This window comes from Phyllobates terribilis, unplaced genomic scaffold (assembly GCF_046119375.1).
Source record: "Phyllobates terribilis strain yellow unplaced genomic scaffold, ASM4611937v1 Scaffold_285__1_contigs__length_2463970, whole genome shotgun sequence".
NCBI classification, from domain to species: domain Eukaryota; kingdom Metazoa; phylum Chordata; class Amphibia; order Anura; family Dendrobatidae; genus Phyllobates; species Phyllobates terribilis.
In genome coordinates this window covers 801,696-826,592 of record NW_027363045.1, presented here as the reverse complement: position 1 = coordinate 826,592, position 24,897 = coordinate 801,696, and the positions used below count along the sequence as shown (strand labels likewise).

General features: G+C 42.9%; 1 protein-coding gene across 1 annotated transcript; it reads right to left on the bottom strand.

Annotated features, from left to right (window-relative positions):
• LOC141220377 (uncharacterized) lies at positions 1-24,897 on the bottom strand. The gene is made up of 7 exons (XM_073666309.1): positions 24,842-24,897; positions 5,499-5,648; positions 5,190-5,369; positions 4,983-5,106; positions 4,802-4,899; positions 4,513-4,603; positions 1-1,459 (listed from the first exon to the last, which is right to left on the bottom strand). Exons 2-7 carry the CDS (start codon positions 5,574-5,576, stop codon positions 360-362), a joined length of 1,671 nt encoding a protein of 556 aa, XP_073522410.1. The 5' UTR covers positions 5,577-5,648; positions 24,842-24,897; the 3' UTR covers positions 1-359.

Sequence of the window (24,897 nt, the reverse complement as noted above, 5' to 3'; positions counted from 1 at the left end):
CAGTACTTTGACAACAAATGGCTTCATCCAACCAATAACCATGAGTGGAGAAAAAGTTTTTTTGTTATCATTCATATTCTCTGAAACAAGGCCAAGAAAGGAAAAATTCTGCCGGGGTATGTAAACTTTTGAGCACAACTGTAAGAGATTTCAAGAATGTGGAATGTTAATTGGAAGATCTAGGAACTGCAAGTTATCAGGCAGTAATGGGCAAGCTGAAAGGATATATAGGAGAGACGAATGTATGTGATCCCTATGGTATGTTGCTTTATTATTGCATGTACTGGTTTCTTGGTTTTGTCAAAAAAAAAAAAACTAATGAAAAAAATCTCAAATGTATTGGATTAAAAAAAAAAAGACTAAGAAAAAGTCTTCTCCACTGTGTGGGTTCTCTGGTGCCTAATCAAATCTGATTTCTGGTTAAAACATTTTCCACATTCTGAACAGGAAAAAGGCTTCTCCCCTGTGTGAGTTCTCTTGTGCTTAATCAAATCTGATTTCTGGTTAAAACATTTCCCACATTCTGAACATGAAAAAGGCTTCTCCCCTGTGTGAATTCTCTGGTGCTTAATCAAAGCTGATTTATGGTTGAAACATTTTCCACATTCTGAACAGGAAAAAGGCTTATCCCCTATGTGAATTCTCTGGTGTTTAACCAAATATGATTTATCGTTAAAACATTTCCCACATTCTGAACATGAAAAAGGCTTCTCCCCTGTGTGGGTTCTCTGGTGCTTAATCAAATCTGATTTCTGGTTAAAACATTTCCCACATTCTGAACATGAAAAAGGCTTCTCCCCTGTGTGAATTCTCTGGTGCTTAATCAAATCTGATTTCTGGTTAAAACATTTCCCACATTCTGAACATGAAAAAGGCTTCTCCCCTGTGTGAATTCTCTGGTGGATATTAAGATGTGCTTTCTGTTTGAAACATTTTCCACATTCTGAACAGGTAAAAGGCTTCTCCCCTGTGTGAGTTCTCTGGTGCTTGACCAAAGCTGATTTCTGGTTAAAACATTTTCCACATTCTGAACAGGTAAAAGGCTTCTCCCCTATGTGAAGTCTCTGGTGCTTGACAAAATCTGATTTCTGGTTAAAATATTTCCCATATTTGGAACAAAAAAATCTATTGTCCGCTGTGTGTATTTTTTGATGTTTAAGAAAATACTTTTCAAGGGTAAAACTATTTCCATTTTCTGAACATGAAAATGGCTTCTTTCCTTTAGGAGCAGTTCGTTTTGTAATGCTTATTTTTTTATTTTGATTTTCCTTAGTAGTCGGTAATGAATCAGAAGACTGGAGCTGTTTCATAGGATCAGATGACAGATCTTTGCTGTGAAGGGATGATGGTATATCTGGAGTAATGGCATTCACTTCAATTGTATCCTGTGGGATCCCAAGATCATCTGATTTAAAAATTGAAGATGTCAGCTGTCCCTCTGATCTCCTGGTACAGTCATCTGCCAATAAATAAACAATTATTAATTTTGAATAAAATATCCCTGAAATTTATATTTTTGAACATTTCTACTTAAAACGCCTGTAGAAATGACAAGTTATTGACAGAATGACAGTGAAACGTGAAAACCTCATAGGATGAACCAGTAGAGCGTGGTGTTCAACTGCTTGTTCATTCTGCCTCCAAAATATGGAATAAGAAGCCACCAAACAATGTTATGTAGGCAAAAATGATACCAATAAAAACTTCTCATCCATAAATCAATCCAGCAATATCTGCTCTCCCAAAGTCAGATCTCCCCCTCACTTCTGAGCCTTGAAATGTGCCCAAACCACATTCAGCATCCATGTATTTGGCATTACTATAATAAGAAGAACCCACTTAATTTACGGTGTGTGTCTCCTGGAGCACAATCTGGGCACTATGTGTTGGGTAATAAAATGGCCAATGTGCAATTTTCAGTCTCCACCATCCACTTCGTGCTAATTTCCGGAAAGTGCCTGTGGAATCGATACGTCTATAGATTAATTCACTGCGGGTTATAATTTCCAAAATGGAGTCACTTTGTTATATTAAAGAAGTTGTCCAGTACTTTTTACAATTGCCCCAATGTCCCCCAATGTATTTACCCTGTACCCATAAGTCTTTTTGTAATTACCTTCTGCAGTCCTTCTTGCCTGTGAGCGGCACTATCGCTGGCCGCTGTCAGGCATCACGTGACCCCCGATAGCGTCACTCACAGGCTAGAAGGACAGCAGAAGGTGATTACAAAAATTCTTATGGGCACAGGGTAAATACATTGGGGTACATTGGTCAATTGTAAAAAGTACTGGACAACTTCTTTAAGGCTTCTGTAAATAGTGTGTCCAATCTCCCCTGGGATCTGCTCCCCCACGTCTGCTTCTGTCACCAGGCGCCGCCTTAATCATTCTGCAGGTAATGCTGGTGATGGATGAGACGTTAGAACCAGAAGCTCTGGGCGGCGCAGGCTCTGTCCAAACACTAAGATTAGGCAGCCTGGGACCTGTAGTACCATCCAGTCTGGCAGTATGGTTGTGTATTCTGTCCAGCTGAAGTAATCTACTCCCTGCTTCATCCAATCGGAAAGCACCGCACACTACTAAAGCTGGAAGCATATTGCCGGAAGCTGCCAGATACAGCCTTGTTCTCCTCTCGTTCAGTCCTCTGTGCTCAGCTCCCGGCTTGTGTATTTGTTTCTTCTTGTGACCATTTACTGACTACTCCTGTCTGATTTAGTATTTTCTCTGTCCTCCTGGTTATGACCCGGCTACCTGACTATTCTTCTTTGGGTTAAAGGATGATGAGCAAGGCAATCCCTGGGATCAGGAAAATGGAGTACATATCGCCAAGCCTATTCGTGGTAGCCATCTTTTGAGCTGCCAGGTGACCATGAACAGTGCCCCCAATACATTGTGTCGGAAATATATTCCAGCAAGATCTTCATTCATAAATGGCGCTCCTCCCCTTGTGCCCAGACAGTAGTGTACAACCGTATATAGAGTATTGTTGGATTCAAGAGAAGTTGGAAAATAATTTGTAAGGTCCATTTGTTTCCTTTTATCCTTTGTGAAGAATTCCAAAATTATCACCACATAAAGTGACACATGTCAGATTTGAAAATGGGCCCCGATTAGGGACAGAAAACTGGCTGCAGGAAGGGGTTAAATCAGAGTATTTTGGGCACTAACTACTGTAGTCAAAAACTGACTATAGACAAGAACACATCTACTAAAATGATCAAACTCAACAGTCTTCATCAGTAATAAATGAGTAACTAGTGGTGAAACCTCTCTGGGGTAATTAGAGTATGGGGCTCGGTGGCTCTTAGCAATCTAAACTATCATAAGGGACAATATTTTCTGTCAGGTGAGTTTCAAGAAGAAATATTAGACATTGAAACAGAACTTTTTATAATAGTGCAAAGATGAGGGGTCTTAAATTTAGATCTCGGGCATTGGGAAGAGGTAATGGAGACCTTCTTTTAAAGACTACCAGGGAGTTACAGAGTCACATAAGTGAGTCAGGCCGATCACACCAAAATCAAACAAAATGAACCTGTAAAAAAAGACAGAATAAAAGATATGTTACATCCCCAACAACAACGTATATACAAGGGAGAGCTCCAACACTAAACCGGAGTCACACTCATTTATGGTGAACCATTGGAGCTACTATGAGTCCTGACCAGAAGAGTAGAGAAAGTATTAGTGCCCCCATTTCAGGAGAGATTGTGCAGTAATCTGAATTCCTTAGGACTGAAAACATAATGGAATTTATGACGCGGTGTGAATCCATGAAACCAGGGCTAGAGTCATGCCAACACATCTCCTGCAGGTGTGAATAAATGTATATTTTTGCCATCACCTAGGCACAGCTTAGAGATATATCATGGCACAGGTGTAATGATTTTTATGTAGTTTATCAAGATCCTGTCTGAAGTTAGTTGGTTTAAAAAGAAATTGAAAAGTCAGGATAAAGGGAAACTCTGTTGTTATTGTACAGAAATTCACACTTGCCCCTCACTGCACATTTAATGTTGTAGATCATAAAAGTGAAGTTTGGCCAGAAAGACTGGACCTGGTCTTGTAGGGACCATATGAGCACATTCAGCCACACAGAAGGGAGAGAAGGTAGATTCATCCAATAAGATATCAGGGATCTAGGAAGCCAACAGCATCATTACCCTTCGCTTTCTCTTACAGGCCCATCATAATTTTGATTTTCTCACTTGTCAGCACATTCTATGTACGCTGTCATTTGGCTTTGTAGTTTATAGATCTGGGCAGGTAATGGTCAGCGTCTCCTAATCCCAGGGGGAGGTGGATCCTCCAGGTTGTAAGTTCTACAGAAAAGATATTTTACAATTACACATAGTAATGTGAAAATTTTCGGATGGAGGAAAATGTTGTGGTCTAGCGGTAAAATGATGATCACACGATTGTGATACAGCTGGACTACACCACCGATAAAGCAGCCACAGCCCGTGACTGAGAAGAATCTGTGACTTGTCAGCATTTAGTACCCAGTACTCACCTGGGTAGTCATATGTAGGAATCTCCTCTTTACACCGCTCATCACCCCTCACATATGTCTCTGTAGTATTAATATGGGTCAGATTTTCACCCTGAAACAAATATTGTAAAAGTCACAGACAGATGGAGAAGTCACATCTATGATCAGCTCTAATCCTGCCATCTCCACCATTCTCATTACACAAGTATAAAACATATAATACTGGTGGATAAAACAAAACTAAGCACAAGACCTTCACAGCCATCTACACATCATACGGGAGATCTCATGATATCTTCTCTCCATCTACCTGATGATCCTGAGGAACATTGGGATCTTCTTGTTTACAGTCCTGTGGAAGAAGAGGATGGGGACATCTGTCTGGTGTTGTCCTCTTACTGGATAGATCTGGAGGAAACACATACAGGGACTGAATTCATTCTTTACATACAGATAATTATAGGCTGTGTGTATTTAGTCCTGTCTATTACCTGGTGATGTGAGGGGCTGGGGAACCTCCATCATGACGTCCTTGTACAGATCTTTGTGTCCTTCTAAATACTCCCACTCCTCCATGGAGAAATAGACGGCGACATCCTGACACTTTATAGGAACCTGACACATACAATGATATCGTCATCCCCCCGATCCCTTCATAGCATTACTGTATAATGTCCCAGCATTCCCAGCAGTGTCACCTCTCCAGTCAGCAGCTCAATCATCTTGTAGGTGAGTTCTAGGATCTTCTGGTCATTGATGTCCTCATGTATCAGGGGGTGAGGTGGAGGCCTCGTGATTGGGCTCAGGGGTCTTCCCCGTCCCTCAGACACAGGGTCCTGACAGCGCTCACTAGAGGTCTTCTTCACTACTGTGTAATCCTGGTTATGGAGAGACACATTACTAAATCTCACTCCAGACATTTCCAGAGTCCTCACCTCTCCAGTTCTGTTCATCTGTTATTCCCATAGATAAGAATGATGTAATGTGATGTCATCAGAATCTCTCACCTCTCCAGTAAGCCGGAAGAGGATCTCTAGGGTGAGGTGTAATATCCTCTCCGCCATCTTGTCTCTGTCCATATCCATCCTTGATAGGTGATTTAGAAAAATTCTCTTATATAGAAGATCTTCATTGAGAGGATCCGATATTGTAGAGACCTGAATGAGAAGAAGATGAGCCGATATAACATCATAAAGAATTCTGTGTATTAATACAATTACTGGAGACAATAAGGGAAATATATCAGTAGATGTGTAGATGTTGTATTCTCTAGTCTTTTATGGACTGGAACATAAGTTGAATTGATGACTTAGACATCTCCTCCATACTTCCAATCACTGGCTAAGTTGGCCACTGCTGCAGTAAGAATCACCCAGAAACCCAAGCAGCAATGGTATTTTTATTATTTTACAACATTCTGCTTTTGTCCCTGACATACTAATAAAACCTATATATTTTAGGCCACAGACAACAAGCAGTTTCTTCCTCGTCTCGGCAGCTGAATACGTTTCTTATAGACTCATCTTCCATAACGCTAATTCTCGTCATATACATTACACGTGACATGAGAAATAACAACTTCATAATGACGACGACATCTTAATCTTCTAATACAGCTCTAGAAACAAATTTGGCCACAGTCCGTCGCTGACCTCATCATCACCGACTGTCCACATGAATGTTTCCCGTCTTTCCCAGGTTATAATCTTTTATCACGTTAGATCTCATTTATAAGAGCTTGTTTGTAAGAACACAGACAGGAGTTATTTGATGCGAATGTCTCCATGTACAGTGTTTTTCTTTTCTGGATATTATGTTTCTTTTAGCATTTTTATGTAGGCTTCCATATATTACATGAAAAACACCAAAAAAAGAAAACCAAGTGTTAAAACATAAAATAAAATTGGGGTTGGCGGGACTGTGACAACATTATACTGTATGTGGGGGATGGCAGGACTGTGACAACATTATACTGTATGTGGGAAGATTGCGGTACTGTGGGAACATTATACTGTATGTGGGAAGATGGCGGGACTGTGACAACATTATACTGTATGTGGGGGATGGCAGGACTGTGACAACATTATACTGTATGTGGGAAGATTGCGGTACTGTGGGAACATTATACTGTATGTGGGAAGATGGCGGTACTGTGACAACATTATACTGTATGTGGGAAGATGGTGGTACTGTGGGAACATTATACTGTATGTGGGAAGATGGTGGTACTGTGAGAACATTATACTGTATGTGGGTAGATGGCGGTACTGTGACAACATTATACTGTATGTGGGAAGATGGTGGTACTGTGGGAACATTATACTGTATGTGGGAAGATGGTGGTACTGCGAGAACATTATACTGTATGTGGGAAGATGGTGGTACTGTGAGAACATTATACTGTATGTGGGAAGATGGTGGTACTGTGAGAACATTATACTGTATGTGGGAAGATGGCGGTACTGTGGGAACATTATACTGTATGTGGGGGTGGGGGTATTGTGGGAACATTATACTGTATGTGGGGGGGGTACTGTGGAAACATTATACTGTATGTGGGGGGGGTATTGTGGGAACATTATACTGTATGTGGGAAGATGGCGGTACTGTGGGAACAGTATACTGTATGTGGGAAGATGGCGGTACTGTAGGAACATTATACTGTATGTGGGAAGATTGCGGTACTGTGGGAACATTATACTGTATGTGGGAAGATTGCGGTACTGTGAGAACATTATACTGTATGTGGGTAGATGGCGGTACTGTGGGAACATTATACTGTATGTGGGAAGATTGCGGTACTGTGAGAACATTATACTGTATGTGGGAAGATGGCGGTACTGTGAGAACATTATACTGTATGTGGGAAGATGGCGGTACTGTGGGAACATTATACTGTATGTGGGGGTGGGGGTATTGTGGGAACATTATACTGTATGTGGGGGGGGTATTGTGGAAACATTATACTGTATGTGGGGGGGGGTATTGTGGGAACATTATACTGTATGTGGGAAGATGGCGGTACTGTGGGAACAGTATACTGTATGTGGGAAGATGGCGGTACTGTGGGAACATTATACTGTATGTGGGAAGATGGCGGTACTGTGGGAACATTATACTGTATGTGGGAAGATGGCGGTACTGTGAGAACATTATACTGTATGTGGGAAGATGGCGGTACTGTGGGAACATTATACTGTATGTGGGAAGATGGCGGTACTGTGAGAACATTATACTGTATGTGGGGGGGGTATTGTGGGAACATTATACTGTATGTGGGGGGATGGCGGTACTGTGAGAACATTATACTGTATGTGGGTAGATGGCGGTACTGTGGGAACATTATAGTGTATGTGGGAAGATGGCGGTACTGTGGGAACATTATACTGTATGTGGGAAGATGGCGGCACTGTGAGAACATTATACTGTATGTGGGAAGATGGCGGCACTGTGGGAACATTATACTGTATGTGGGAAGATGGCGGTACTGTGAGAACATTATACTGTATGTGGGAAGATGGCGGGACTGTGATAACATTATACTGTATGTGGGTAGATGGCGGTACTGTGGGAACATTATAGTGTATGTGGGAAGATGGCGGTACTGTGGGAACATTATACTGTATGTGGGAAGATGGCGGTACTGTGAGAACATTATACTGTATGTGGGAAGATGGCGGTACTGTGGGAACATTATACTGTATGTGGGAAGATGGCGGTACTGTGGGAACATTATAGTGTATGTGGGAAGATGGTGGTACTGTGGGAACATTATACTGTATGTGGGAAGATGGCGGTACTGTGGGAACATTATACTGTATGTGGGAAGATGGCGGGACTGTGATAACATTATACTGTATGTGGGTAGATGGCGGTACTGTGGGAACATTATACTGTATGTGGGAAGATGGCGGTACTGTGAGAACATTATACTGTATGTGGGAAGATGGCGGTACTGTGGGAACATTATACTGTATGTGGGAAGATGGCGGTACTGTGGGAACATTATACAGTGTGGGAAATAGAGGTACTATGAGAGCATTATATTGAGAGGCTTAATGACCGCAGTCGCTCCTGTGACCGGGCCCAGCGAACACCAACCCCTGCTGCAGCTGGATGTGTGTTCTTGGACTGACATTCAGCTTAGTGCCACAATACACGCTGCCGACCAATCAGAGGCCAGCAGCTGACATCGGCATGTACGTCATTAGGGGGCGCATGGAAGTAACATCATGCTCTCCTGTCGCTTCCAGCTGAAGTCAGCGGCAGCTCCAGAAAAAGACACCGCGCGGCGAGGGAGCGGAGAGAAGGGGAGTATAATGTTTTTTTTTAAATCAGCGAGTACACGGTGCCCTTGGCCATAATACTACATGTAAGAGTATGGGCTGTGCATTATACTACATGGATGACTGTGGGCTGTGCATTACGCTACATGTACGGACTATGGGCTGTGCATTATACTACATGTACGGACTATGGGCTGTGCATTATACTACATGTACGGACTATGGGCAGTGCATTATACTACATGTACGGACTATGGGCAGTGCATTATACTACATGTACGGACTATGGGCTGTGCATTATACTACATGTACGGACTATGGGCTGTGCATTACACTACATGTACGGACTATGGGCTGTGCATTATACTACATGTACGGACTATGGGCTGTGCATTATACTACATGTACGGACTATGGGCTGTGCATTATACTACATGTACGGACTATGGGCAGTGCATTATACTACATGTACGGACTATGGGCTGTGCATTATACTACATGTACGGACTATGGGCTGTGCATTATACTACATGTACGGACTATGGGCTGTGCATTATACTACATGTACGGACTATGGGCAGTGCATTATACTACATGTACGGACTATGGGCTGTGCATTATACTACATGTACGGACTATGGGCAGTGCATTATACTACATGTACGGACTATGGGCTGTGTATTATACTACATGTACGGACTATGGGCAGTGCATTATACTACATGTACGGACTATGGGCTGTGCATTATACTACATGTACGGACTATGGGCTGTGCATTATACTACATGTACGGACTATGGGCAGTGCATTATACTACATGGATGACTGTGGGCTGTGCATTATACTACATGTACGGACTATGGGCTGTGCATTATACTACATGTACGGACTATGGGCTGTGCATTACACTACATGCACAACTATGGGCAGTGCATTATACTACATGGATGACTGTGGGCTGTGCATTATACTACGTGTACGGACTATGGGCTGTGCATTATACTACATGTACGGACTATGGGCAGTGCATTATACTACATGTACGGACTATGGGCTGTGCATTATACTACATGTACGGACTATGGGCTGTGCATTATACTACATGGATGACTGTGGGCTGTGCATTATACTACATGTACGGACTATGGGCTGTGCATTATACTACATGTAAGACTATGGGCTGTGCATTATACTACATGTACGGACTATGGGCTGTGCATTATACTACATGTACGGACTATGGGCAGTGAATTATACCACATGTACGGACTATGGGCAGTGCATTGTACTACATGGATGACTGTGGGCTGTGCATTACACTACATGGATGACTATGGGCTGTGCATTACGCTACATGTACGGACTATGGGCTGTGCATTATACTACATGGATGACTATGGGCTGTGCATTATACTACATGGATGACTATGGGCTGTGTATTATACTACATGTACGGACTATGGGCAGTGCATTATACTACATGTATGACTATGAGCTGTGCATTATACTACATGTACGGACTATGGGCAGTGCATTATACCACATGTACGGACTATGGGCAGTGCATTATACTACATGGATGACTGTGGGCTGTGCATTACGCTACATGTACGGACTATGGGCAGTGCATTATACTACATGTACGGACTATGGGCTGTGCATTATACTACATGTACGGACTATGGGCAGTGCATTATACTACATGTACGGACTATGGGCTGTGCATTATACTACATGTATGACTATGGGCTGTGCATTACGCTACATGTACGGACTATGGGCAGTGCATTATACTACATGTACGGACTATGGGCAGTGCATTATACTACATGTACGGACTATGGGCTGTGAATTATACTACATGTACGGACTATGGGCAGTGCATTATACTACATGTACGGACTATGGGCAGTGCATTATACTACATGGATGACTGTGGGCTGTGCATTATACTACATGGATGACTATGGGCTGTGCATTACGCTACATGTACGGACTATGGGCTGTGCATTATACTACATGTACGGACTATGGGCAGTGCATTATACTACATGTACGGACTATGGGCAGTGCATTATACTACATGGATGACTGTGGGCTGTGCATTATACTACATGGATGACTGTGGGCTGTGCATTATACTACATGGATGACTATGGGCTGTGCATTATACTACATGGATGACTATGGGCTGTGCATTATACTACATGTACGGACTATGGGCTGTGCATTATACTACATGTACGGACTATGGGCTGTGCATTATACTACATGTACGGACTATGGGCTGTGCATTATACTACATGAATGACTATGGGCTGTGCATTATACTACATGTACGGACTATGGGCAGTGCATTATACTACATGTACGGACTATGGGCTGTGCATTATACTACATGTACGGACTATGGGCTGTGCATTATACTACATGAATGACTATGGGCTGTGCATTACACTACATGCACGACTATGGGCAGTGCATAATACTACATGGATGACTGTGGGCTGTGCATTATACTACATGTACGGACTATGGGCTGTGCATTATACTACATGTACGGACTATGGGCTGTGCATTACACTACATGCACGACTATGGGCAGTGCATTATACTACATGGATGACTGTGGGCTGTGCATTATACTACGTGTACGGACTATGGGCTGTGCATTATACTACGTGTACGGACTATGGGCTGTGCATAATACTACATGTACGGACTATGGGCAGTGCATTATACTACATGTACGGACTATGGGCTGTGCATTATACTACATGGATGACTGTGGGCTGTGCATTATACTACATGTACGGACTATGGGCTGTGCATTATACTACATGTATGACTATGAGCTGTGCATTATACTACATGTATGACTATGAGCTGTGCATTATACTACATGTACGGACTATGGGCTGTGCATTATACTACATGTACGGACTATGGGCTGTGCATTATACTACATGGATGACTATGGGCTGTGCATTATACTACATGGATGACTGTGGACTGTGCATTATACTACATGTACGGACTATGGGCAGTGCATTATACTACATGGATGACTGTGGGCTGTGCATTATACTACGTGTACGGACTATGGGCTGTGCATTATACTACGTGTACGGACTATGGGCTGTGCATTATACTACATGTACGGACTATGGGCAGTGCATTATACTACATGTACGGACTATGGGCTGTGCATTATGCTACATGTACGGACTATGGGCTGTGCATTATACTACATGGATGACTGTGCGCTGTGCATTATACTACATGTACGGACTATGGGCTGTGCATTATACTACATGTATGACTATGAGCTGTGCATTATACTACATGTACGGACTATGGGCTGTGCATTATACTACATGTACGGACTATGGGCTGTGCATTATACTACATGTACGGACTATGGGCTGTGCATTATACTACATGTACGGACTATGGGCAGTGCATTATACTACATGTACGGACTATGGGCAGTGCATTATACTACATGGATGACTGTGGGCTGTGCATTATACTACATGGATGACTATGGGCTGTGCATTACGCTACATGTACGGACTATGGGCTGTGCATTATACTACATGTACGGACTATGGGCAGTGCATTATACTACATGTACGGACTATGGGCAGTGCATTATACTACATGCACGGACTATGGGCTGTGCATTATACTACATGGATGACTATGGGCTGTGCATTATACTACATGGATGACTGTGGGCTGTGCATTATACTACATGTACGGACTATGGGCAGTGCATTATACTACATGGATGACTGTGGGCTGTGCATTATACTACGTGTACGGACTATGGGCTGTGCATTATACTACGTGTACGGACTATGGGCTGTGCATTATACTACATGTACGGACTATGGGCTGTGCATTATACTACATGTACGGACTATGGGCTGTGCATTATACTACATGGATGACTGTGGGCTGTGCATTATACTACATGTACGGACTATGGGCTGTGCATTATACTACATGTATGACTATGAGCTGTGCATTATACTACATGTACGGACTATGGGTTGTGCATTATACTACATGTACGGACTATGGGCTGTGCATTATACTACATGTACGGACTATGGGCAGTGCATTATACTACATGTACGGACTATGGGCAGTGCATTATACTACATGGATGACTGTAGGCTGTGCATTACGCTACATGTACGGACTATGGGCTGTGCATTATACTACATGGATGACTATGGGCTGTGCATTACGCTACATGTACGGACTATGGGCTGTGCATTATACTACATGTACGGACTATGGGCAGTGCATTATACTACATGTACGGACTATGGGCAGTGCATTATACTACATGTACGGACTATGGGCTGTGCATTATACTACATGTATGACTATGAGCTGTGCATTATACTACATGTATGACTATGAGCTGTGCATTATACTACATGTACGGACTATGAGCTGTGCATTATACTACATGTACGGACTATGGGCTGTGCATTATACTACATGTACGGACTATGGGCTGTGCATTATACTACATGTACGGACTATGGGCAGTGCATTATACTACATGTACGGACTATGGGCAGTGCATTATACTACATGGATGACTGTGGGCTGTGCATTATACTACATGGATGACTATGGGCTGTGCATTACGCTACATGTACGGACTATGGGCTGTGCATTATACTACATGTACGGACTATGGGCAGTGCATTATACTACATGTACGGACTATGGGCAGTGCATTATACTACATGGATGACTGTGGGCTGTGCATTACACTACATGTACGGACTATGGGCTGTGCATTATACTACATGGATGACTATGGGCTGTGCATTATACTACATGGATGACTGTGGGCTGTGTATTATACTACATGTACGGACTATGGGCAGTGCATTATACTACATGGATGACTGTGGGCTGTGCATTATACTACGTGTACGGACTATGGGCTGTGCATTATACTACGTGTACGGACTATGGGCTGTGCATTATACTACATGTACGGACTATGGGCAGTGCATTATACTACATGTACGGACTATGGGCTGTGCATTACACTACATGGATGACTATGGGCTGTGCATTACGCTACATGTACGGACTATGGGCTGTGCATTATACTACATGGATGACTATGGGCTGTGCATTATACTACATGGATGACTATGGGCTGTGTATTATACTACATGTACGGACTATGGGCAGTGCATTATACTACATGTATGACTATGAGCTGTGCATTATACTACATGTACGGACTATGGGCAGTGCATTATACCACATGTACGGACTATGGGCAGTGCATTATACTACATGGATGACTGTGGGCTGTGCATTACGCTACATGTACGGACTATGGGCAGTGCATTATTCTACATGTACGGACTATGGGCTGTGCATTATACTACATGTACGGACTATGGGCAGTGCATTATACTACATGTACGGACTATGGGCTGTGCATTATACTACATGTATGACTATGGGCTGTGCATTACGCTACATGTACGGACTATGGGCAGTGCATTATACTACATGTACGGACTATGGGCAGTGCATTATACTACATGTACGGACTATGGGCTGTGAATTATACTACATGTACGGACTATGGGCAGTGCATTATACTACATGTACGGACTATGGGCAGTGCATTATACTACATGGATGACTGTGGGCTGTGCATTATACTACATGGATGACTATGGGCTGTGCATTACGCTACATGTACGGACTATGGGCTGTGCATTATACTACATGTACGGACTATGGGCAGTGCATTATACTACATGTACGGACTATGGGCAGTGCATTATACTACATGGATGACTGTGGGCTGTGCATTATACTACATGGATGACTGTGGGCTGTGCATTATACTACATGGATGACTATGGGCTGTGCATTATACTACATGGATGACTATGGGCTGTGCATTATACTACATGTACGGACTATGGGCTGTGCATTATACTACATGTACGGACTATGGGCTGTGCATTATACTACATGTACGGACTATGGGCTGTGCATTATACTACATGAATGACTATGGGCTGTGCATTATACTACATGTACGGACTATGGGCAGTGCATTATACTACATGTACGGACTATGGGCTGTGCATTATACTACATGTACGGACTATGGGCTGTGCATTATACTACATGAATGACTATGGGCTGTGCATTACACTACATGCACGACTATGGGCAGTGCATAATACTACATGGATGACTGTGGGCTGTGCATTATACTACATGTACGGACTATGGGCTGTGCATTATACTACATGTACGGACTATGGGCTGTGCATTACACTACATGCACGACTATGGGCAGTGCATTATACTACATGGATGACTGTGGGCTGTGCATTATACTACGTGTACGGACTATTGGCTGTGCATTATACTACGTGTACGGACTATGGGCTGTGCATAATACTACATGTACGGACTATGGGCAGTGCATTATACTACATGTACGGACTATGGGCTGTGCATTATACTACATGGATGACTGTGGGCTGTGCATTATACTACATGTACGGACTATGGGCTGTGCATTATACTACATGTATGACTATGAGCTGTGCATTATACTACATGTATGACTATGAGCTGTGCATTATACTACATGTACGGACTATGGGCTGTGCAGTATACTACATGTACGGACTATGGGCTGTGCATTATACTACATGGATGACTATGGGCTGTGCATTATACTACATGGATGACTGTGGACTGTGCATTATACTACATGTACGGACTATGGGCAGTGCATTATACTACATGGATGACTGTGGGCTGTGCATTATACTACGTGTACGGACTATGGGCTGTGCATTATACTACGTGTACGGACTATGGGCTGTGCATTATACTACATGTACGGACTATGGGCAGTGCATTATACTACATGTACGGACTATGGGCTGTGCATTATGCTACATGTACGGACTATGGGCTGTGCATTATACTACATGGATGACTGTGCGCTGTGCATTATACTACATGTACGGACTATGGGCTGTGCATTATACTACATGTATGACTATGAGCTGTGCATTATACTACATGTACGGACTATGGGCTGTGCATTATACTACATGTACGGACTATGGGCTGTGCATTATACTACATGTACGGACTATGGGCTGTGCATTATACTACATGTACGGACTATGGGCAGTGCATTATACTACATGTACGGACTATGGGCAGTGCATTATACTACATGGATGACTGTGGGCTGTGCATTATACTACATGGATGACTATGGGCTGTGCATTACGCTACATGTACGGACTATGGGCTGTGCATTATACTACATGTACGGACTATGGGCAGTGCATTATACTACATGTACGGACTATGGGCAGTGCATTATACTACATGCACGGACTATGGGCTGTGCATTATACTACATGGATGACTATGGGCTGTGCATTATACTACATGGATGACTGTGGGCTGTGCATTATACTACATGTACGGACTATGGGCAGTGCATTATACTACATGGATGACTGTGGGCTGTGCATTATACTACGTGTACGGACTATGGGCTGTGCATTATACTACGTGTACGGACTATGGGCTGTGCATTATACTACATGTACGGACTATGGGCTGTGCATTATACTACATGTACGGACTATGGGCTGTGCATTATACTACATGGATGACTGTGGGCTGTGCATTATACTACATGTACGGACTATGGGCTGTGCATTATACTACATGTATGACTATGAGCTGTGCATTATACTACATGTACGGACTATGGGTTGTGCATTATACTACATGTACGGACTATGGGCTGTGCATTATACTACATGTACGGACTATGGGCAGTGCATTATACTACATGTACGGACTATGGGCAGTGCATTATACTACATGGATGACTGTGGGCTGTGCATTACGCTACATGTACGGACTATGGGCTGTGCATTATACTACATGGATGACTATGGGCTGTGCATTACGCTACATGTACGGACTATGGGCTGTGCATTATACTACATGTACGGACTATGGGCAGTGCATTATACTACATGTACGGACTATGGGCAGTGCATTATACTACATGTACGGACTATGGGCTGTGCATTATACTACATGTATGACTATGAGCTGTGCATTATACTACATGTATGACTATGAGCTGTGCATTATACTACATGTACGGACTATGAGCTGTGCATTATACTACATGTACGGACTATGGGCTGTGCATTATACTACATGTACGGACTATGGGCTGTGCATTATACTACATGTACGGACTATGGGCAGTGCATTATACTACATGTACGGACTATGGGCAGTGCATTATACTACATGGATGACTGTGGGCTGTGCATTATACTACATGGATGACTATGGGCTGTGCATTACGCTACATGTACGGACTATGGGCTGTGCATTATACTACATGTACGGACTATGGGCAGTGCATTATACTACATGTACGGACTATGGGCAGTGCATTATACTACATGGATGACTGTGGGCTGTGCATTACACTACATGTACGGACTATGGGCTGTGCATTATACTACATGGATGACTATGGGCTGTGCATTATACTACATGGATGACTGTGGGCTGTGTATTATACTACATGTACGGACTATGGGCAGTGCATTATACTACATGGATGACTGTGGGCTGTGCATTATACTACGTGTACGGACTATGGGCTGTGCATTATACTACGTGTACGGACTATGGGCTGTGCATTATACTACATGTACGGACTATGGGCAGTGCATTATACTACATGTACGGACTATGGGCTGTGCATTATACTACATGTACGGACTATGGGCTGTGCATTATAATACATGGATGACTGTGGGCTGTGCATTATACTACATGTACGGACTATGGGCTGTGCATTATACTACATGTATGACTATGAGCTGTGCATTATACTACATGTACGGACTATGGGCTGTGCATTATACTACATGTACGGACTATGGGCTGTGCATTATACTACATGTACGGACTATGGGCAGTGCATTATACTACATGTACGGACTATGGGCAGTGCATTATACTACATGGATGACTGTGGGCTGTGCATTATACTACATGGATGACTATGGGCTGTGCATTACGCTACATGTACGGACTATGGGCTGTGCATTATACTACATGGATGACTATGGGCTGTGCATTACGCTACATGTACGGACTATGGGCTGTGCATTATACTACATGTACGGACTATGGGCAGTGCATTATACTACATGTACGGACTATGGGCAGTGCATTATACTACATGTACGGACTATGGGCAGTGCATTATACTACATGTACGGACTATGGGCTGTGCATTATACTACATGTACGGACTATGGGCTGTGCATTATACTACATGTACGGACTATGGGCAGTGCATTATACTACATGTACGGACTATGGGCAGTGCATTATACTACATGGATGACTGTGGGCTGTGCATTATACTACATGGATGGCTATGGGCTGTGCATTACGCTACATGTACGGACTATGGGCAGTGCATTATACTACATGTACGGACTATGGGCAGTGCATTATACTACATGTACGGACTATGGGCAGTGCATTATACTACATGGATGACTGTGGGCTGTGCATTATACTACATGGATGACTGTGGGCTGTGCATTATACTACATGGATGACTGTGGGCTGTGCATTATACTACATGGATGACTGTGGGCTGTGCATTATACTACATGGATGACTATGGGCTGTGCATTATACTACATGGATGACTATGGGCTGTGCATTATACTACATGGATGACTATGGGCTGTGCATTATACTACATGTACGGACTATGGGCTGTGCATTATACTACATGAATGACTATGGGCTGTGCATTATACTACATGTACGGACTATGGGCTGTGCATTACACTACATGCACGACTATGGGCAGTGCATTATACTACATGGATGACTGTGGGCTGTGCATTATACTACATGTACGGACTATGGGCTGTGCATTATACTACATGGATGACTGTGGGCTGTGCATTATACTACATATACGGACTATGGGCTGTGCATTATACTACATGTATGACTATGAGCTGTGCATTATACTACATGTATGACTATGAGCTGTGCATTATACTACATGTACGGACTATGGGCTGTGCATTATATTACATGTACGGACTATGGGCTGTGCATTATTATACTACATGTACGGACTATGGGCAGTGCATTATACTACATGGATGACTGTGGGCTGTGCATTATACTACATGGATGACTATGGGCTGTGCATTATACTACATGGATGACTATGGGCTGTGCATTACGCTACATGTACGGACTATGGGCTGTGCATTATACTACGTGTACGGACTATGGGCTGTGCATTATACTACGTGTACGGACTATGGGCAGTGCATTATACTACATGGATGACTATGGGCTGTGCATTATACTACATGGATGACTATGGGCTGTGCATTATACTACATGGATGACTATGGGCTGTGCATTATACTACATGTACGGACTATGGGCAGTGCATTATACTACATGTACGGACTATGGGCAGTGCATTATACTACATGGATGACTGTGGGCTGTGCATTATACTACATGGATGACTGTGGGCTGTGCATTATACTACATGGATGACTATGGGCTGTGCATTATACTACATGGATGACTATGGGCTGTGCATTATACTACATGGATGACTATGGGCTGTGCATTACGCTACATGGATGACTATGGGCTGTGCATTACGCTACATGGATGACTATGGGCTGTGCATTACGCTACATGGATGACTATGGGCTGTGCATTATACTACATGGATGACTATGGGCTGTGCATTATACTACATGCACGACTATGGGCTGTGCATTATACTACATGGATGACTATGGGCTGTGCATTATACTACATGGATGACTATGGGCTGTGCATTATACTACATGTATGACTGTGGGCTGTGCATTATACTACATGTATGACTGTGGGCTGTGCATTATACTACATGGATGACTATGGGCTGTGCATTATACTACATGGATGACTATGGGCTGTGCATTATACTACATGGATGACTATGGGCTGTGCATTTTACTACATGTACGGACTATGGGCTGTGCATTACGCTACATGTACGGACTATGGGCTGTGCATTATACTACATGTATGGACTATGGGCTGTGCATTACGCTACATGTACGGACTATGGGCTGTGCATTATACTACATGGATGACTATGGGCTGTGCATTATATTACATGGATGAGTATGGGCTGAGCATTATACTACATGGATGACTATAGGCTGTGCATTATACTGTATGGAGGATTATGGGGAGTGCATTATACTTCTGTTATGGGGCCCCATTACTTCTATGTTTGCCCCTGGTGAGTGTAATAGTTTATTTTTTTTCTATACACTAAAGAACAGAGGCAGAACGGAGGACATATATCAGGATGGGGCCTAGGATAAGGGACATACATATACAGTGGGTACGGAAAGTATTCAGACCCCTTTAAAGTGTTCACTCTTTGTTTCATTGCAGCCATTTGGTAAATTCTAAAAAGTTCATTTTTTTCTCATTAACCCCTTTACAACCCAAGGTGGTTTGCACGTTAATGACCAGGCCAATTTTTACAATTCTGACCACTGTCACTTTATGAGGTAATTACTCTGGAACGCTTCAACGGATCCCCCTGATTCTGAGATTGTTTTTTCGTGACATATTGTACTGATTGTGGTAAAATTTCTTCGATATCACTTGCGTTTATTTGTGAAAAAAATGGAAATTTGGTTAAAATTTTGAAAATTTTTCAATTTTCAAAATTTGAATTTTTATGCCCTTAAATCAGAGAGATATGTCACACAAAATAGTTAATAAATAACATTTCCCACATGTCTACTTTACATCTGCACAATTTTGAAACCAAAATGTATTTATTTTTATTATGGAGCTATAAGGGTTAAAAGTTGACCAGCGATTTCTCATTTTTCCAACAAAATTTACAAAACCATTTTTTTAGGGACCACATCACATTTGAAGTAAATTTGAGTGGTCTTTATGCCAGAAAATACCCAAAAGTGACACCACTCTAAAAACTGCACCCCTCAAGGTGCTCAAAACCACATTCAAGAACTTTATTAACCCTTCATGTGCTTCACAGGAATTTTTGGAATGTGGAAGAAAAAAATTAACATTTAACTTTTTTCACAAAAATGTTACTTTAAACCCAATTTTTTTTATTTTCGCAAGGGTAATAGGAAAAAATAGACCCCAAAATTTGTTGCGCAATTTCCCCCATATGTGGGGAAAAACCACTGTTTTGGCTCATGGCAGGAAGGGAAGGAGTGCCATTTGACTTTTTGAATGTAAAATTTGCTTGAATAATTAGCGGACGCCATGTTGCATTTGGAGAGCCCCTGATGTGTCTAAACAGTGGAAACCCCCCACAAGTGACACCATTTTGGAAACTAGACCCCTCATGGAACTTATCTAGATGTGTGGTGAGCACCCTGAACCCCCAAGTGCTTTACAGAAGTTTATAACATGGAGCCGTGAAAATAAAAAAATCTAACTTTTTCCACAAAAATTATGTTTTAACCCCATTTTTTTATTTTCACAAGGTTAAGAGGAGAAAATGGACCCCAAAAACTTTTCTGCAATTTCTCCTGAGTACGCCAATACCCCATATGTGGGGAAAATACAGTGTTTGGGCGCACGACAGAGTTCAGAAGGGAAGGAGCAGTGCGTGTCCTTTTGAACGCAAAATTGGCTGGAATTGAGAGCGGATGCCTAAATAGTAGGGTGCCTAAATAGTGGAAACCCCCCACAAGTGACCCCATTTTGGCAACTACACCCCTCAAGGGGTATAGTGAACATTTTGAACCCAGAGGTACGACAGAATTTGATAACATTAGGTCATCATATTGAATAAGTTGTCATTAGTCTTGAGCGCAAGGAATTGTTTTTTTTAAAAAAAAATTTATGCCGTTGTGGTAAAATTGATAAGGCAGCTTTATTCTTCGGGTCAGTACGTTTACAGCGGTACCACATTTATATCGTTTTTCTATGTTTTGGCGCTTTTACACAATAAAAACTATTTTATAGAAATAACATTTTTTTGCATCGCTTTATTCTGAGAGCTAGAACTTTTTTATTTTTCAGCTGATGGAGCTGTATGGTGGCTTATTTTTTGTGGGACAAGATGACCTTTTCAGCGGTACCATTATTATTTATATTCGTCTTTTCGATCGCGTGTTATTCCAATTTTTGTTTTTGCAGTATGATGATAAAGCATTGTTTTTTGCTTAGTTTTTTATTTATTTTTTCTACCGTGTTCACTAAAGGGGTTAACTAGTGGGACAGTTTTATAGGTCAGGTCGTTCCGGACGCGGCGATACCAAATATGTGAACTTTTATGTTTGTTTTTTTTCATAATAATATTTATTGATAGGGACATTATATTTTTATTTTTGGTGGATTCTTTTTTGATTTTTTAAAATATTTTACAATTTTTTTTTTTTTTTTTTCATTTTTTAACACTTTTTTTAACTTTTATACTATTTCCCACTATGGGACTTGCACTTTTTTTACTCTGATCGCCTGTATAGCATAGGGATGGACATACATACTGCATAAGGGGCATAAAGGGGGCATTACACTTTGTGGAGGCATCATACATCCTGCATAAGGGGTATAATGGGGGCATTACACTGTGTGGGAGCATCATACACACTGCATAAGGGGCATAATGGGGGCATTACACTGTGTGGGGGCATCATACATCCTGCATAAGGGGCATAATGGGGGAATTACACTGTGTGAGGACATCATACATCCTGCATAAGGGGCATAATGGGGGCATTACACTGTGTGGGGGCATCATACATCCTGCATAAGGGGCATAATGGGGGCATTACACTGTGTGAGGACATCATACATCCTGCATAAGGGGCATAATGGGGGCATTACACTGTGTGGGGGCATCATACATCCTGCATAAGGGGCATGATGGGGGCATTACACTGTGTGGGGGCATCATACATCCTGCATAAGGGGCATAATGGGGGCATTACACTGTGTGGGGGCATCATACATCCTGCATAAGGGGCATAATGGGGGCATTACACTGTGTGAGGACATCATACATCCTGCATAAGGGGCATAATGGAGACATTACACTGTGTGGGGGCATCATACATCCTGCATAAGGGGCATAATGGGGGCATTACACTGTGTGGGGGCATCATACATACTGCATAAGGGGCATAATGGGGGCATTACACTGTGTGCGGCATCATACATCCTGCATAAGGGGCATAATGGAGACATTACACTGTGTGGGGGCATCATACATCCTGCATAAGGGGCATAATGGAGACATTACACTGTGTGGGGGCATCATACATCCTGCATAAGGGGCATTACACTGTGTGGGGGCATCATACATCCTGCATAAGGGGCATAATGGGGGCATTACACTGTGTGGGGGCATCATACATCCTGCATAAGAGGCATAATGGGGGCATTACACTGTGGGGGCATCATACATCCAGCATAAGGGGCATAATGAGGGCATTACACTGTGTGGGAGCATCATACATACTGCATAAGGGGCATAATGAGAGCATTACACTGTGTGAGGACATCATACATCCTGCATAAGGGGCATAATGGGGGCATTACACTGTGGGGGCATCATACATCCTGCATAAGGGGCATAATGGGGGCATTACACTGTGTGGGGGCATCATACATCCTGCTTAAGGGGCATAATGGGGGCATTACACTGTGGGAGCATCATACATCCTACATAAGGGGCATAATGGAGGCATTACACTGTGTGGGGGGCATCATACATACTGCATAAGGGGATAATGGGGGCATTACACTGTGTGGGGGGCATCATACATACTGCATAAGGGGCATAATGGGGGCATTACACTGTGTGGGGGCATCATACATACTGCATAAGGGGATAATGGGGGCATTACACTGTGTGAGGACATCATACATCCTGCATAAGGGGCATAATGGGGGCATTACACTGTGGGGGCATCATACATCCAGCATAAGGGGCATAATGAGGGCATTACACTGTGTGGGAGCATCATACATACTGCATAAGGGGCATAATGAGAGCATTACACTGTGTGAGGACATCATACATCCTGCATAAGGGGCATAATGGGGGCATTACACTGTGGGGGCATCATACATCCTGCATAAGGGGCATAATGGGGGCATTACACGGTGTGGGGGCATCATACATCCTGCATAAGGGGCATAACACTGTGTGAGGACATCATACATCCTGCATAAGGGGCATAATGGGGGCATTACACTGTGTGGGGGCATCATACATCCTACATAAGGGGCATGATGGGAGCATTACACTGCGTGGGGGCATCATACATCCTGCATAAGGGGCATAATGGGGGCATTACACTGTGGGGGCATCATACATCCTACATAAGGGGCATAATGGGGGCATTACACTGTGGGGGCATCATACATCCTACATAAGGGGCATAATGGGGGCATTACACTGTGTGGGGGCATCATACATCCTGCATAAGGGGCATAATGGGGGCATTACACTGTGTGGGGGCATCATACATCCTGCATAAGGGGCATAATGGGGGCATTATACTGTGTGGGGGCATCATACATCCTGCATAAGGGGCATAATGGGGGCATTACACTGTGTGGGGGCATCATACATACTGCATAAGGGGCATAATGGGAGCATTACACTGTGGGGGGCATCATACATCCTGCATAAGGGGCATAATGGGGGCATTACACTGTGGGGCCAGTAAAGGGGTCCTGTACTATGAGAACAATATGTTTCCTCCCTTCCTGTCTCCATAGTTGGGTCGTATGTATCTATTACAGGAAACAGAACAAAACCTTATGATTCTTATAAAGGGGCAACACAAGACCCCAAAAGAGTCTCCGTGCTGAAGGGGTTAATGCCCCCTGCGCCCAGTAATGGGGGATCTCCACATACCTCCACCTGCAGAGCCGCCACCAAATATATGGCTGTTCTGTGCACACAGGACCTGT